This window comes from Poecilia formosa, unplaced genomic scaffold, assembly GCF_000485575.1.
Source record: "Poecilia formosa unplaced genomic scaffold, Poecilia_formosa-5.1.2 Scaffold611, whole genome shotgun sequence".
NCBI classification, from domain to species: domain Eukaryota; kingdom Metazoa; phylum Chordata; class Actinopteri; order Cyprinodontiformes; family Poeciliidae; genus Poecilia; species Poecilia formosa.
The window spans coordinates 61,364-80,128 of NW_006800550.1; the positions used below are offsets into that span (position 1 = coordinate 61,364).

At 41.2% G+C, this 18,765-nt stretch overlaps 1 protein-coding gene across 5 annotated transcripts in view; it reads left to right on the forward strand.

The window, feature by feature from the left end:
- Positions 1-13,241, forward strand: part of tesmin (testis expressed metallothionein like protein) — a 40,988-nt gene extending 27,747 nt beyond the window's left edge. For all 5 annotated transcript variants that reach the window (XM_016665706.1, XM_016665708.1, XM_016665709.1 and 2 more), the window contains 4 exons: positions 5,083-5,185; positions 5,834-5,962; positions 11,958-12,061; positions 12,845-13,241. In XM_016665706.1, the coding sequence (XP_016521192.1) occupies positions 5,083-5,185; positions 5,834-5,962; positions 11,958-12,061; positions 12,845-13,028 (520 nt within the window). In that variant the 3' untranslated portion in view covers positions 13,029-13,241. The remainder of the gene's footprint in view (positions 1-5,082; positions 5,186-5,833; positions 5,963-11,957; positions 12,062-12,844) is intronic.
- Positions 13,242-18,765: the final 5,524 nt, after the last annotated feature.

Sequence of the window (18,765 nt, forward strand, 5' to 3'; positions counted from 1 at the left end):
AATCACCAGCAGAGATTGCAGAGGAAGTGCGACGCCTGGTGACTGGCATATCCAGGAACAGATTTATTACTTCAGGACCAGCTGGCAACTGATGTCTTCCTGAAAGGCCTAAGGAACCAAAAAGTAGCTTATGAAGTAATGAATCGTGACCCTCCATCATTGGCTGAGGCACAAAAGCTTGCTGAAGCCCATGAGCACAATTTTAAAGCAACTCTGGGTCGTGAGGCTGAGATGAGAGCAGGGAGGGCCCGGCGTGTTTCCTGGGCTGATGAAGGTGAAAATGTTCCTGACGACTTTTGCTCCACCTCCAGACGCCTCCAGAGCCCAAAGTATGTAAAAGAGGATCAGTTTAAAATGCTTATGGACAAAGTGGAGCAGCTAAATTTGAAATTAGAACGCCTTCAGACCGTGTCAGCTGATTGTGGAACTGCTACATCAGTCTATACCAACAGAAAACAAGAACAAGAAAGTGACAAGATGGCACCACGTCAGCTACCTGCTCAAAATTCCCGAGCCCGGTCACCAAGCCCAAGCCAAATGAACAAGCCCATCTGTTTTCGTTGTGGTGAAGCTGGGCATATGATGAGGGAGTGTTCAAGGTCACCGAGTCCAATTCGGCACAGAACCAATTCCAGGGAGTCTACTTCTGAATCTCACAGGGGTGTCGAAAGTAGGGAGGCTCAACACCTTCCTCCACAACTCGGACGTACAACTAAAAAGGGTCCTAGCTTACAAGTTGAAATGACTGTCAATGGCCTACCTGTTAAAGCAGTTGTTGACACTGGCGCAGAAGCCACAGTAATTTCAGAAGAAGTTTATAACATGCTGCCACAGGGAGCAAAGAAGCCACTCAACAAAACGTCTCTCTGTAATGCAGGAGTGGGAAGCAATATGCCTGCCTTGGGTGAGTTGGAGGTGACATTAGGAATCGGGAAACACAAGTTCAACTGGATGGTCTTTGTTGGCCGGATTCATGATGCTGTGCTCCTAGGCCTTGATGCAATGCAGGCAGCCAAGATGACAGTCTTTGCTGGTCGCCAAGTATTTGTGGGTAAAGAGCCAATCCCAGCTTGTGTCATTGGAGGAAGTGAGGGGGACTACTCTGTGGCCCGTGTGCTCCTGGAGGACAGTGTCACACTACCACCAGAGAGTGAATGCATTGTCTGGGGAAAAGTTGATAAACCCAAACCTGGGCTTCCAGCTGTCCTGGAACCACTTAACATAACAGAAGCTGTCTCATCAGGGAGTGTTGCCATCTACATGGACCCCAGAGTTCCAGTTCGACTTTGTAATTTCTCAAATACCAACGCATCATTGCCCTGTGGAGTGTGTGTGGGCATTCTAGTTGAAACCTTCCCGGATGATCCCCTTATAATGCTGGATTTGGATGATAACCAACAACCAACTATGGCCGTGGAAGAGGACAGCCACACAAATGGACCAAAGGTTGGAAGAGTTGAGAAAAATGCGTTAGATCTACCAGAACACCTTCAAGCCCTCTATACAACATCCAGTGAAGCGCTCAGTGAAGATCAGCAGGTGAGACTAATTGAACTGCTATTAAAATACCAGTCTCTCTTTGCAGCCAATGATACAGACCTTGGCCAACTCTCTGCTGTTACTCACAAGATAAACACTGGAGATGCAAGACCTGTACGACAGCCAGTCAGACGGACACCATTGGGCTTCCAAGGTGAAGATCAAAGGCATCTCAAAGACATGTTGGAAGCTGGAGTAGTGGTACCATCATCTTCTGAGTGGACTTCACCAGTGGTACTCGTTCGTAAAAAAGATGGGGGAGTACGCTGGTGTGTGGACTATCGACGCCTAAATGACCTCACTCTGAAGGATGCTTATCCACTGCCGAAGATGGAGGAGTGTCTTGATGTGCTGGGAGAGGCTACCATCTTCTCTACCCTGGATCTCCAGTGTGGGTACTGGCAGATCTCTGTAGACCCAAACGATCGCTGCAAAACAGCATTTATCACCCGCTATGGCCTTTATGAATATACCAGGATGCCCTTTGGCCTATGTAACGCACCTGGCACCTTTCAAAGAGCCATGGAGCTCGTTTTGCGAGGGTTTCAGTGGAAGATCCTCCTTATCTACTTGGATGACATTATTGTAATGGGCAGAAGTGTAGAACAAAACCTACAACATTTAGCTGATGTTTTTGAACGTCTCCATAACTATGGTCTAAAGCTGAAGCCAAAAAAATGTCAACTACTAAGAGACAAAGTTCTCTTTCTTGGACATGTAGTCAGCGGAGAGGGAATAAGTCCCAACCCAGAGCTGATTAAAGATGTACAGGAATGGCAGCCTCCCACTAACACAAAGCAGCTACAAGCTTTTCTAGGACTATGCAACTATTACCGCCGGTTTGTATCTGGTTTTGCAGAACTTGCTGCCCCTCTTAACGGTCTCCTGAAGAAAAAAGCTGAGTTCCAGTGGGGTGAGGCCCAGCAAAAAGCCTTCCTGCAACTTAAACAGGGACTGACTGTCGCACCTGTCCTGGCTTATCCAGCAGCTGAAGGTGACTACATCCTGGACACTGATGCTTCCAATTATAGCATTGGTGCAGTGTTGTCACAGGTCCAGTGGGGGGAGGAAAGAGTCATCTCATATGCAAGCAACCACCTCACCCCTACACAGCAGAGATATTGTGTGACCAGAAGAGAGCTGTTGGCAATCGTAAAATATACAAGACAGTTCCGCCACTTTCTTCTGGGAAGAAAGTTCCTTCTTCGAACAGACCATGAAAGTCTAGCTTGGCTCTTTCGTTTCAAACACCCTGAAGGCCAATTGGCTCGATGGCTTGAAGAACTAAGTCAGTATGATTTTGACATTGAACACTGCTCTGGTCTGCAACACTCAAATGCTGATGCACTGTCAAGACAGGCTACAGAAGGGTCAACAAATTGTGATTGCTATCAAGCGGGCAAGGATGTAACGGAGCTCCCCTGCAGAGGATGTTTTCACTGTCAAAGACTGCACAAACAGTGGGCCAGATTTGAAGAAGATGTTGATGACGTTGTCCCACTCGTCATAAGGCATGTGACAGTGGAAGAAGTTGGAAACAGCACACAGGAGCAGCACCAAGCTGAAGCTGAGACTCAAATCCCCCACATAAATTGGATGCAAACTCTTAGCAGCCAGCAGCTTTCAGCAGCACAGAAAGAGGACACTGTACTGTCCATCCTACATAGCTGGAAGGAAACAGGGAGACTTCCAACAAAGGATGAAGTTGCGATTGAGAGTCCAGCAGTTAGAAAATACTGGCTCTGCTGGCCACAGATAGAACACCATCAAGGGGTCCTATATTATCGCTGGGAAAATGTGTGTAGCTTAAAACCTTCCCTCCTGCTATTGGTCCCTGCTTCATTGCAAATGGAGGTCATGCAGGCTTGCCATGACCCACCACTTTCAGGGCATCTAGGCGAAACAAAGACTCTCCAACGTCTCAGGCAGAGCTGCCATTGGTACGGCATGGGAAGTGACCTCCACAAATACATCCAACAATGCCCCCAGTGCAAAGGTCTGAAGTCAAGCAGCCCCTCAAAGAGAGCTAAGCTACAAAATTACCAGGCAGGAGCACCAATGGACCGGTTGCACCTTGACATATTGGGCCCCTTTCCCATCTCAAGTTCTGGAAACAAGTATATTCTTGTCATCATGGATCAGTTTACGAGGTGGGTTGAGGTTTTCCCAGTTCCAGACCAAGGAGCAGAAACAACTGCCAGAATGCTAGTCAACAACTTCCTAGCTCGTTTTGGAGCCCCATTAGAGCTCTATACGGACCAAGGCTGCAACTTTGAAAGTGTGCTTTTCAAAAGTATTTGTCAACTTTTCCAGATCTCCAAGACCAGAACCACTCCATATCATCCTGCTTCAAACGGGCAGGTGGAACGATTTCACTCTTCTGCAGATGATCCGCTGCTATGTAGACCAAAATCAGAAGAACTGGGACGAGCATTTGCCTCTGCTAACAGCTGCATATCGCAGTGCACAGAACTCCAGCACTGGATTCTCACCAAATATGCTGATGCTGGGGAGAGAAGTTCATCAGCCACAAGACCTCTGGCTTGGACTTGCAGAATGAACGTGGAGTGAAAAGGACCCCCTGGAGTACGCTCATGACCTTGAAAAGACCCTTGGCGAAGTCCATGACATGGCACGGCAGCATCTACATGGAGCTCAGTTCAGACAGAAGAGGACCCATGACCTGCGTGCCAAAGAATGCAGCTACAACATAGGGGACCTGGTCTATATAAAGGACAACACGAGGAAGTCGGGCTTTACTCCCAAGCTGCAGCCCCCCTGGAAAGGCCCATGTATTATTAAAGCCCAGCTTGGACCTGTACTATATGAGATCTTAACACAACGTGACAAAAAGGTCATGCACCATGATCAGTTGAAGCCATACACAAGTGATGTCATACCAGCATGGGTCAGACGACAAAGACATTTGGTCCGTCCTCAGTGCCAAGATGTAGTTCCATTACCCAAACACATGACCACTTCCCCTACACCAGCAACAGATGAGCCTGGAAGTGACAGCGCAAGGAAAGCTCTGGTTAGGTCTCCAAAACTGCTAAGGCAAAAGGGCAAACGTCAGGTTGCCCTTTTGAAGAAGGCTGTGCAGAAGAAGGCTGTGCAAAATCGGCAGCAAGATGAACCACACACTTCTGGATTGAAAGAAGACGAACAAGGACCCCGTGTTCAAAAGACTCTTAAGGGTTGAGAAATACGGGCCCCTGTTCGCTATCAAAATGACTGGACTGAATAATTATCCTTCATTAAGACATGAGTTATATTAAAGTTCTAGGCAGGGTGTTGAAAGTATAAAAATATATATATATGTTGTTGCTCCAGTAGCATTTAAATTCGCGCTAGTAATGTTGGAAGTGTGTTTTTGGCTGTAAAATTTAGCATGCCAAGTTTGATGTTCTTTGAAAGGGGGGATGGTGTAGTACTTGTATGCATCTGCTTATCTCTGCATTATTTCCCATNTACAAGGCCACACACACATATGTAGAGCATAAAGGGATTTGGTGTTATTTATTTGATGTTTTTCTCTTTCAGCTACTGCGAGTGTTTCGCCAATGGAGTGATGTGCAGCAACTGTGACTGCTCTAACTGCCACAACAATGAAGAGCATGAACTGAAGCGCCGTGAAGCAATCAAGGTTTGACAAACCAAGTTCTCTGGATCATGCATTTATTTGTAAGACTAGAGTAACTAGCGTATGCTACATCAGTAGTGTCAAAGTATTTAAACACCTATGTGTGTTTAAATAATTGCAGATTGCTGGCGATGTAAAATATCATATATCATCCTAGTTATTGGTTATGGCTTGTTAACCCAATTAGTTAATCAGCCAATACTATGGCAACTGCTCAATACATTTAAACATCTAGTTGGCGTAAAGATGTCTTGCTGAATTTCAAAATGAGCATCAAGCTGGGGAAGAAACAAGGTTTACATAACTCTGACTCTGAGATGATTGCTGATGCACTGATCTAAGTTTTGAATACAATTACTGTTCTAACAGACTAGCAGATGATCAACCTGAATTGTGAAGAACAATCTCTGAAATTTATACAAGATGGTTAGACAAAGAGAAAATTCCAGTAAGCAGCAGCTGTCTGGACAACAATGTCTTGTTTATGTCAAAGGTCAGAGAAAAAGCAGCAGACTGGCCTGAGATGAGCTGCTATGGGAGGCAAGTGGTTGCCTCCCAAGTGGTTGATGTTGGGAGGCAACCACTGGACATTCTGATTGGAACTGTTTGAAACATAAACATTTCTCTCTTGAATCTTGTCTTGTTTTGTAGTTGCGTAACCCCAATGCCTTCAAGTCTAAGCTTGTTGACTGGAAGACAGGGAAGGCCAAAAGTTGGAACAACAAAGGCTGCAACTGTAAACGCTCAGGGTGCCTGAAGAACTACTGTGAATGCTATGAGGTAACTCCAGCACACACATGCACGCACGCATACACACACGCACGTGCACACACACACGCGCACACACACAACACATCCCAAGGTCAAACCAGTCTATGTTTTGGTGATATAACTCCATTAATAACTTTTTTTGTCCACATTCTTGTGTTGCTTTTCTATTTGTATTTGGCTATTTCACATTTTCTCACAAAGTCTTGTCTACTTTGATTAACTAAGCAATTATATCACAAATGCCTCTTTTCTTGGAGACAAACTGCTTTGTCACAAGTAGTCGACTCGCATAAGGTACCAGAAATTCCACAACTTGATAGTGGGGGGGAGAAAATCAAAGTGCAATTCAACAGAATACAATTTAATAAAATATGATAAGCAAAGGCAAACTGAAGAAAAAAATTTGCTTATATTCAAATAAACACAAATTTTTGATAATAGCTTTAGTTTGTTAAATGGCTTTTGTAGAGCCCTGAAAANAATAGTAGATCATTTTACTAAGTTTGCGCAGGCTTATGCAACATCTAACAAGTCTGGAAAGACAGCTGCACGCAAAATCTTTGACGACTTTATTCTGCGATTCGGATACCCTGCTCGAATTCATCATGATCAAGGAAGGGAATTCGAGAATGAGTTGTTCAGAAAGTTGCAGAGTTACAGTGGGATACAACATTCAAGGACAACACCTTACCAACCCCAGTCTAACACAGCTGAACGTTTTAACAGAACCTTACTAAGCATGCTCAGAACACTGGAAGAGACACAAAAACCTAACTGGAAAGACTATTTGAACAAAGTAGTTCATGCATACAACTCAACGGTGCATGAATCAACTGGCTTTTCCCCTTTTTTCCTGTTATTTGGAAAAGAGCCAATCCTACCTATTGACCTATTGTTTCCAAAAGAGCAAAAGCAGTCACAGTCTCATCAAGACTATGCAGACAAATGGCAAAGGTCAATGCAGGAAGCTTACAGCATTGCACAAGAAAACATGAGAAAAGCAAGTAAAAGAGGACAAAAGTATTACAATAGAAAAGCCTGGAGTTCAGAACTTCAACCTGGAGACCACGTTCTTGTCCAAAACCTATCTGAAAGAGGAGGACCTGGAAAAATACGTGCTTACTGGGAAAACAAAATGCATATTATAAAAGAAAGAAGAGGGCACGACAGTCCAGTTTATGTGGTGACACCATTAGATGGTGAAGGGAGGGAAAGAATCCTTCATAGGAATGTCTTACTACCCTGTCCTTATCTTATTGATGGACAAGACACCAAAGAACCAAAAGAAAAACACAACCAAAAGAGACAAGTAAACAGACAAACACGCCAAACCAAAGACCAAGTTCATGAGGACTCTGACAGCTGTAGTGAGGACGAGTATTCTGTGTGGATTGCCCGTCAAAGCCAGACTACCAGCCTCAATCCACATGCCCCAGTCTTTAAATCCAGATCAAGTCAACCTGCAGAAGAAGCACAAACTAGGAGACTTGTACAAAGACAAAACCAGTTTCAGGATGAGAATGATTCTGCTGACGCCACTAATCAAGTGGACAAGAGACATGAGGAAGAAGACATGCAGAACCAAGACACCAGTCAAAATCCAGACATGGATCCTGAAGATCAAGCACTTGAACTTGAAATGCCTGAGGAAGACATCAATGCTTCTTCAGAGGGTGATCAGGAGGTGGAGGTGGAGCAGGAGCGACAGTCTTCAAGAACACGACAACCAAAATCCATCTTTACATATGATGAGTTAGGGAAACCTAGTTTCGGATCTTGGAAGAAATAGGAATAGTATTTTTGAACCATATCTAGTTCCAGTTCCAGTTAAAGTTAATTGAAAATGTTTGATTATCCATTTGGTACAAAATATTCCGTTACAAGTAAGAGTCATTTTGCAGAAATGTATTTCTAGTGACTAAAGCTACACTTATAAGTTATTGATGCATTTACAGAAGGAAGTGAGTGTTTTATAAGATGACACAAAAGTAGTCTGTAAGAGGTCGTACTACATGTAAAGCATGTTTAATGTGGATACATTTAATAAGGTGGAATGGTAGATTTAGCCATATGTGACTTAATGGACTTGGGAGGCCTACCAATGTACCAATTATTTAAGTTAATACACTGAGACAGGAATATAAGTAAATTTACCTATCCTGTATACATGCATTTGTAGTCATTTGATGTGTAGTATTGGATATTGTTTTTGAAGAACAACGTGTAACTAAATGGTACCTGGATGAGTTCAATGTTAGAAGCCAGTAGTAAGGATACGTTCTTTAAGTTTTAAAGTGTAAAATGTTTGGAAAACATTTTATTATTTTAGTAGAGGAGGGTGTAGAGCCCTGAAAACATGTTGCGGACGTGATATTGTTTAATAGGTATATTGATCATATTGGGCAAGCATTTATTTGATTTAGTGTTTAGTTGGAATAATTCAATTGGTTGATAGCTAAATATGTGCTCCAACTGTTTTATTTTTTTATTTCATAAATTTCTGTCATGATAATACCCCTTTAAGAGTGTCGCAATGCATGATGGGAGTTGAAAGTTCATGACCTGAGATTATTAAAAAAAGATGAGAAAACTTTTGTAGTTAAATTCTTTTATGCACCACACTGTATGCTCGAACCGTGGATTTTGTTTAAAAAACTTGCACAAAAGCTAATTTGAGTTTCTTTTAAGTTCTTTTTAAGGGTGCAACACTTTGTTCAAAGTGCTGCTTCAAAATAATCCAAAAATGTTAGAATTCTATGCCAAATTAACCTAAAAGTAGACTCTGACCCTAAGTTCTGAAATCAAGCAGCATATCACTCAGTAAGGTGATTGTTCAGGAATATTAGTCAATAAACATGGTATTGCTACACCATGCTGGCCTGATGAACATGTATGATGAATATTTTTTGTAGAGTGTAATAGCATTTTTTGTAGGCATGGAATGGTTACCAGTTTTCAGGATAAAAACATTGTGTATAGTTAAATTCTTTTATGCACCATTTCCAATGAGTGCTTTAAAGAATTGCATCTTTTAATAAATGAACCATCTTCTCTCCTGCAATCAGGTGGAATAATGTAAGGCCTNATGAGGGAGAGATCGTTGAAGCAGTGATCCAAGCCATTGCACCTGATGTGAAATTAAAAAGTTATCTAGAGAGTAGGTCAGAATTATCATTGAACTCTCTCAGGCAAGTGCTTAGGACACACTTCATAGAGAAAGATGCAACAGAACTCTATCACGCTTTAACAAGTACAAGATCCCAAAGAAACTTCTGTTCAGTTTCTTATACGCACAATGGACCTTAGACAAAAAGTATTGACTGCTTCTGATAGAGCCAAAGCTGGACTAAAATACAATCCTGAGCTTGTGCAGACACAGTTTTTGCAAACTATTCTGACTGGATTACAAGATGATGCTGTAAGAGTGGAAATTAGACATTACTTGCAGAATGCAACTGTGAGTGATGAAGTGCTTCTTGAAAAAATGAGTGTAGCCTACAGTGTTGAACTCGAAAGAAGGAATAAACTGTCAACAAGACAAAAGAGCATCAAAGTGGCCTCAGTTCAGGAAGAAGATAACTGCAAAAATGAAAATGTTGGAAGCTCAAAGAAAAGCAAAAGCCAGATAGAAAAGCCAAACCCCATCGTGGAAAAGCTGGAAGCCAATGACAAAATTATTTGTGAAGCTATCCAAAATCTTTCAACCCAATTTACTAGCTTGACTCAGGCAAAAGTGAAAACTGAAGACAAAAACATAAAAACTAAGGCATACTATGCAAGTACTACCAGAAAGAGTCCCAGAAAATGTCGTCAATGTGAACAATCAAACCCAGAAGGAAAATGTACACACTGCTTTAAATGTGGAAGCAGTGAACATTGGGCTATTGGTTGTCGGAAAAAGAAAGACTCAACAGTTAATGTCAACAAAATTGAAGTACATACTGCAAATTTTATTGACAGTGTTGTTCCACAGAAAGATGTGCCTTTGTCAAAAAAAACAGGAAAAGACAGCTAAACTAATAGGACGCAAGAACCTTGTCCAGTGCAACATTGGAGGTGTTCCAGTCACAGCTCTTTGGGACACGGGATCACAAGTTTCAATTGTGGACCTAGACTGGAAAAGAACATCTACCAGACGCCGAGATTCGATCAGTGAAAGAGCTTCTTGAGGAAGGTATGTTAGACCTTTCTGCAGCAAATGGGACTGAGATACCTTATGAGGGTTGGGTAGGAGTTGAGTTCAGTCTTACAGAGAACAGAGACGATGAACCGTTAGTACCATTTCTGGTAAGCTCTCAGCCAATCACCAAACCAATAGTGGGTTTCAATGTCATAGAAGAACTTGCAAAGTCCAACATATCATCAGACAGAACTCTTCCCAACAAGTTTTTGCACAGTCTTGGGTCAGCGTTAGACGTAGGACACAAAAAGGCAAAAGCAGTATTCTCTGTGTTAAGTAAAGACAAATCTTTGTCAGAGAATCAAATAGTAAGACTAGGGAGACAAGATATTATTATCCCAAAACATCAAATGTTCAAAGTAATCTGTGGAAAATTCAAGAAAAATGTGCTANTCAAAATAATCCAAAAATGTTAGAATTCCGTGCCAAATTAACCTAAAAGTAGACTCTGACCCTAAGTTCTGAAATCAAGCAGCATATCACTCAGTAAGGTGATTGTTCAGGAATATTAGTCAATAAACATGGTATTGCTACACCATGCTGGCCTGATGAACATGTATGATGAATATTTTTTGTGGAGTGTAATTACATTTTTTGTAGGCATGGAATGGTTACCAGTTTTCAGGATAAAAACATTGTGTATAGTTAAATTCTTTTATGCACCATTTCCAATGAGTGCTTTAAAGAATTGCATCTTTTAATAAATGAACCATCTTCTCTCCTGCAATCAGGTGGAATAATGTAAGGCCTTACACCATGAATTACACCAGTTGTGTACATTAAAAAAAACAAAAAACTTGTTTCAGTATATTTTGTAAACCAAAAAGTAATTCCATAGTTCTCAAAAAGCTGACTGTAGTTCTTATAACATTTTTAAAAGTTGTTGTCATCATTATTATTGTTATTGTATAATAATATTGTTATTTAACTATAACAACATAATAATGATAATTATTATAATTAATAATTATATGAGATTGAAAACTGACTAAATAGAGCAATATTACTTAAGGACTACTCCTTCATCTTTAAGTAATATTCTGATTATGATTATTATCAGTTATTGCACATTCCAGATTTCCTGGTTTACATTCCAAGGGGAATTGTAGGTGTGCTGTCGGCTCCTGTTTCTCTTCAGCAGTAACACAACATCTAAGAGACAGACCAAAGATTCTCAGGAACCAAAGCACAGTCATCACTTACTTAATATGAAGAGACATTCTTCCATTTCAAAATGAATGAAGACTGTTTAAACCAGTTGAACAGTATTTATCAAAGTTTATTTGCTGCAACTACTGACTTGTCCTTCCTACACCAGTTTCACTCTTCATCATGTCATCCCTAACTGGTAACTAGTCATTTTGTGATTTCTGCTGTAAAGATTACTCTGCTCTAAACATCAGAGCCTTCTGAAAACATGCTGGAGTACTGGAGGATCTACAGAAATGATTAAATTACTTGATGACATGTGAGCTGTGTGATTTCCATGTTTTGGCCAACATTTAAATGATGCCATTTCAAATCAACAAAAATCAAGACAATTGAAAAAGCAGGCAATTGTGAGAATCTGGTTTAAGAGATTTTAATGAAAATATGTTTCATTTTAAGTATTTCTGCAGGAAAAGTTGTTGCTAGAAAGAAAAGCATGTCCTTTTAGTTTGTGATTTTCAACATTTAACCTTGATGAACAATTTCTGTTGGATCTATGGATCTGCTTATTTTCCACAGTTTTAACAAACCTTGATAACACTGAAAAGCATGATATATTTAAGCATGCTAATTGTGGAGTGAAACTGATGTATCACATTCTTATTTCATTTGCAGGCTAACATCCAGTGTACTTCCAGCTGCAAATGTATTGGCTGTTTGAACCATACAAACAACTCTCAAGTGGGTGCCAAGGGGGCCGGGGGCAAAGTGAGGAACAAGTGAGTCTGTCAAGTTTAACTTGGAACATTTTGTGGCAGGTTTTAATCTCAAAGGTTGAAATTTCCTAAGTATTTTTGTGTATTAGGTGACAGAAATCACCTAATTTAACTCCTGTTTGAAATTTAACAGTAATTTTGGAGCACTTTACAATAGGACTTTAATAATGTTTGGTCATTCTGATTGGATAAACGGCTTTCTCCAATACAACAATGGAAACATGCACATTATGTCATGGGATGTTTCCTCTATTAACCAATCACACTCAAGTTTACAAAAATAAATGACTTATTTTTTGGTCAAATAATTAAGTAGAAATGATTCTTTCATACTGATTTTATTTTGTTTTTCACAAACAAATAATCTACATGATGTATGTTGTGTATATTTGTTGTTTGATAGCCCATCAGGAACACACTGCATTTAAACAAATGAATGAAAAATGTACCACTTCTTTATGATATTGGTGATAGTTACCTATGTCTAATACCAATAAATAAAACGTAAAAGTAAATCTTTATTTTAACTGATGTGTATAGCCCAGGGGTGGGCAATCCTGGTCCTCGAGGGCCGGTGTCCTGCAACTCTTAGATGTCTCCCTGGTCCAACACACTTGAATCCAACAGTGCAGTCAAATTCTCCAGAGTCCTACTAATGACCTCATTATTTGACTCAGGTGTGTTGAAGTAGAGATGCAGCTAAAAGTTGTAGGAAACCGGCCCTCAAGGCCTGGAGTTACCCACCTCTGGTATAGCCCCTCGTCTGTATGTGTTCTGTGTTCTCAGATGTTCTCAGTTGGTGTTGACCTCTGAACGGGTGGAGACTGTATGCGGATGTTTGCTGACTAAGGCAAGGGAGGCTGAGATGGAGAACAAGTCACACACCATGGCTCAGCATTTGGTCCTGGCGGAGTTCGGACATCATCTCTCAGAAATTGTCAAAGCCATGTTCAACTACTGCCCACAGTAACACTTTCCCCATGAAGGACCAGAAAAACTCTGGAGCTCTGTGGTGAACTGAAAAGCTGAACAACATCTGCACTAGCTACACAATTAGCATGTTTGAATGTTCTACAGGCTGTTCTGTTGTTTTAAAATGTTTCCTGGCATTTTGTGAAACTTTTATGAATTCTTTAGTTTGTTACATAACCCAATATAAAGTTTCTTTCCCATTTATTTGTAATTTGTTGTAGTTGTATTTATAACAAAAACAATATGTAAGATATATGGTTCCATTTAATGGAGCAGCACTTAGCATTCATTAGCATAACACAGTTAACCAATGTAGCATTGTACTAATCTTAATTGTTCTGCTCACATTTGTCATGTAAACATTGCAACTTTTTGAATTTTTAAATTCTGTTTTTAGGTTTGTCTTGATAATTGACAAATATCAGGCAAATTAAATAAAATAATACACATTGCTTTTCGACCATTTGAAATCAATTGAGTATTTTCTAAAAAGTCTTTGGGACTGCCATTTTTAAAACAATTGTATACATTCATATAAAACACAATTTCTATATAGAGACGTATAGTCACAGTCTTAACACTTCACCTACCAGACAAACTCCAGGCCAGTGGTGCTGTGAGAGTCAAAGCTGCTCCTAAGGGCATTGAACATGAGGATGGACCATGAGATCTGTCTTCAATAGATCTCATGGTCTGCTGAAGAAATCTGTGGATGCTTATTTACCTGGATTACTTTAGCCTGGCTTGACATAGCTGCACCTGAGCCTGGTTTTGTCTTGGTGAAACAGATAAAGCCAGGATGAACTGATGGCTTTATCTCTGATCCTGGATTTCATAATCCTACTTTTGTGAAACAGCCCTCAGGTCATTTCTCTAGGTTTTTTGACTTGCACCCATCTCGTATAACTGTCATTATCAAAACCAGACCTTGTCCTACATTATTTGTTTCAGCCAGAGGGTCTGGTTTCTCAGCTGTTGAAATGATTGCTTCATGGAGGTGTAGATTGTGTTGAGGTTTTAAATTTTACCCAATTTCTAACATTTGCTCGTGACGTATGTAGTGCACCATTTCAACACTAGGAATCACACTGAAAATTGCTTACGCTGTAAACGACCTCCACTGAAAAGTGCAGCTCTAAATGAGGCAGCTGTTGATGCCAATTGAATATTTCGAAGCGTGATGAATACACAGGTTAAATGACTTTGCTGCCATTGATAAAACTACAGGCAGACTAAAACAGCACAGAAAGTCAACGTCATCGTTCACAACTTCTTGTTCCATCTGCTGACTGGCCTGGTAGGAAATCTAAAGAGAATCAGAGTGAAGTGGAGAAAGCCCAGACTGTGCCGTAAGAAAGACTTCTTTTCCAAGTGGGGTTGTACAGGGTTCCGCCTACACATACAGAGATCTAGAAATACCTTCCATATGCAGACCCATTGGTGGCAAAACTTTGGTTGACACATCTGCAGGAATGTGCCAACCACATTCAAATCAAATTTTATTTGTACAGCACATTTCAGCAGCAAGGCATTTCAAAGTGCTTATCATAAAAACAAAAATACAAAGTCATGCAACATAAAATCAACAATTAAAACATTACATTAAGTCAAGTGCCATCATTAAATTCGTTACGTTTCTTGGGATCCTGGGTGGTTGAGATTGCCGTTTTTCTTCCTTTGTCCACCAGAGGCCGCTGGGAGATTGGTGTTTGGAGGGCGTGGACCGTCTGTCGTTGGATACCTGTTCACGTGCATCTCATTACTTCAGAGGAGCTTTAAAAGGAGGGAGCAGTCAACACTTCAACCCCAGAGAGAGTGTGGTGTATGGTTCAGCAGCTAAAAAAAAAAAAAAAAAAAAATCGTTTAGGGGCAGTTAAAGCAACTCCAGTGTGATTTACAAGTAGAAGCAGGAGAGATGCCATTATGTATCAGAAGACAGCAGCTAACGGTTAATTATTGGATGAATTCAAAAGGACATAATGAAGATCACCCAGTTAAAGTATTAAAAAATTGTTGGGAAAGAAGAAACAAATTAATAGTTTTGGGTGGGTTGGGGATAATGGAGCAAAAATATTTAATGTATATTATAAAGAATTTAGTCCAACAGTATTGTGGCCTTTGAGACCTACATGGAAATATATCAATGTAGACAGATCACCATCAAATATTAATACAATAGATATTTGCCAAGAATTTTATAATCAAGTACAGAATAAATATGAGTATTTGCCAATGTATACTGATGATTCAAAAGACCCCAAAAATGAAGAAACCAGTATAGCAGTAGTGATTCCTGAATTAAAGATTAATATTTCAAAAAGAACATCTAATTATTTGAGTATATATGCAGTAGAATTGTGTGCCATTTTATTTAGCTTTGGAATGGGTGAAGGATACTAATATAAATAAAATAGTTTGTAGTAATTCCTTATCTCCATTGTTGAGTATACAAATAATCATCAAAATATATATGAAATTATGGCTGTTTATCATAGGATATGTGAACAAAGTAAAAAGGTAATATTATTCTGGACTCCTGCTCATGTAGGTATTATGGGCAATGAAAGAGCAGATAGGTTGGCTAAGGAGGCAATTTAAAAAAAAAAAAAAAAAAAAAAGATATTGATATGCCAATAAAGTTATCTAAATCTGAAGGCAGTGGCGCAAAAAGTGGGTATGCAGCGCATAGAGGCGCTGCACCAGAGGGGGCGTCAAAACCCCGCAGCACGCCGATGATGTCTTCGCATACACTTCAGCGAACCCTTACGCTCCTTCACCTCGTGCACATAACGGGGTAAATGTAGCGAGTTTTACCTTTCACTCGTTTTCGTCTCGGGGGGGGGGGCGCCGATTTATGTTTTCGCATCCACCTGAATAATATGTAGTTGCGACCCTGTCTGAAGGCAAAAGTATAGTTTGGAGAGACAAGATATGGAAAATTAGGTGGGATAATGAAATAAGTGGAAGACATTTATATAGGATACAAAATACAGTTGATGTAAGGATCAGAGGAATAAACAGGAGGGAGGAGATAATTATAAATGGAATAAGAACCGGGCAGTTTTTTTTTAAATGGAACTTTTTTTAAGATGGGGAAACATCTTACTGGTTTATGTAGTTTGTGTGATACTGTAGAAACGATGGAACATGTTATTAGTTGTAGAAAATATGCAAATCAAAGAAGGGTATTAAAAACGGGATTGAAATTTGAGAATGTGATCGATCAGTTAAATAGTATTAAGGGGAAAAAGAAGATTTTCATTCTTCAAAAAATACTGGGATCTTTAAGAGAATTTGAGGCATAGTAGTGCAACATTAATGGATGCAAGCTGCCGTTAAAACCTAAAGAAGACTTCAACACCAGATTGTTAACCAGTAATGGTACTGCAGGCCACCAGTGTTTTCCTTGTGACAACCCGTTTTCTTGTGAACCCTTAGCAATTGTTCTGTACCTTTTTAGGAGCTTCCTCGTGACATATTTGGATCCATCCACACGAAGCTCTCAAGCTCCTGGCGTTTTCTCTCTGTGAACCCTCTCCTTGTGACGCTGGCTGAAGTTACCCACCGGTTGCCCAAGCTTCACTTACATCCTCATTGCCTTCTCACACTCCTCTGGAACTCGATGTTGACTGACTCCCTTGCCTGGATCCTCGGTGAAAAAGAACTTACCTGTCCGCTCTCCCACACCATCTGTCAGGAGTGATGTTGTTGGGTGTCGACAGGAACCACGAGGTCTTCTTCGTCTTGTCATAGTTAGACTTACTTTTCATCACAGTTAAGATACACAGGTCAGATCTCGCCGTACAAACTCACACAGAGCGTAGAGGAAACTCAGACCAGGAAACCCAGACGAGACTGCCACAACAAACCTGCAGCGCGTCAAACCTAAATAGCTAACCAAACAGGTGAAGCAAATTACTCATTAGTGGACAAAGGAAAAACCGGTAATACTCAAAAGTAGACACTAGAAATCTCGAAATCAACGCAAACTAAACGGGGAACACAGAAAAAGCTACCGAATTGGAAAACACCGGCACTGGAACCGAAGTCGAGGCTGGACCTCTCAGCACAGGAGATGAATCGAAGAAAAAGGACCCACGCAGCTCAGTTTGAGAAGGTGTATACCCTCCCACCTCAGGAAACAGGTCGGAGGCCGACAACTCCAACACTGGTGGTAGCCCAGGAAACGGCTCGGAGGCTAGAACCTCCACCACAGGAGACAGGACGGAGGCGGGAACCTCCGGCACAGGAGACAGGACGGAGGCTGGAAAGACCTCCAACAAAACTCCCCAGAGGAACCCCACCAGATGCTCTACAGTGGCTTCACAGCCTCGACTCTGGAGCGTTGTCTCCCCATCGTTACCAGAGGCGATGTCGGGAGCGGGTCGCTCCTCCCTGCGGGAGTCTTTCGCCAAGTCCGGGGGCGAGGGCGCTGGTGAACTCCTCTCCCGGGGCCCTGTGATGACCCACGGGAGATGGTCATCACGATCCCCATAAAAAAAGTTCCAGAGCTCGTCCTCATCCACCCGGGGGGAAGAAACGGCCCAGGAGTCACCGCCTCATATCCGTGGTTCCAGTCTTCAGTCTGGCGGCAGTCTTCTGTCAGGAGTGATGTTGTTGGGTGTCGACAGGAACCACGAGGCCTTCTTCATCTTGTCATACTTAGACTTTTATTTTTCATCACAGTTAAGATATACAGCGTACAAACTCACACAGAGCGTCGAGGATACTCAGACCAGGAACTGCCGCAACAAACCTGCGGCGCGTCAAACCCAGATACCTAACCAAACAGGTGAATCAAATTACTAATTAGTGGACAAAGGAAAAACCGGTAATACTCAAAAGTAGACACTAGAAATCTCGAAATCAACTCAAACTACATGGAGAACACAGAAAAAATCCACAGAAAGAAGTGGATGGTGTTGAAGTGACACCATCCACTTCAACAGCTCCTTCAGTTGGCCCGCAGCAACTCCCTCCATCAAGACCTCAATTCAGGAACCTTCAGATCTCTCCACCATTCAGACTGAGATCCACCCAAGTAAGAACGTTTCAGTCCAGACAGTACGTTGGAATTTTTCCACTGACTTTGAACTCACCATCAATCTATTCCCTTCCAGTCCAGTCCCCTGGTTGCCGATCCCCTGAAGACTCCTGAACTTTTGATTATTGTCTGTTCATTGTAATAAATATATTTTACTGATATCTGTTCTCTGCACAGAATTCTTGCATGTGGGTCAGAAAGTTAAACCAGAACATGACAACGTCAAATACAGCTCTAAACAGATGAGTTTTTAGTCGAGATTTGAAGGCACTCAGTGTTTCAGCTGTTTTGCAGTTTTCTGGAAGTTTGTTCCAAATATATGGTGCATAGAAGCTGAATGCTGCCTCTCCTTGTTTGCTTCTGGTTCTGGGCATGCAGAGCAGAACCAGAACCAGAAGATCTGAGGGGTCTAGACGGTTGGTAGAACAACAGCATATCTTTAATGTATTGTGGTATTGTGGTGCTAAGCCGTTCAGTGATTTATAAACTAACAACAGTATTTTAAAGTCTATCCTCTGAGCTACAGGGAACCAGTGTAGGGACTTTAAAACTAGTGTTATGTGCTCTATCTTCCTGGTTTTAGTGAGAACGCAAGCAGCAGCATCTGGATCAGCTGCAGAAGTTTGATTGATTTGTTAGACCTGTGAAGATACTGTTGCAGTAATCAATGCGAGTAAAGATAAACACATAG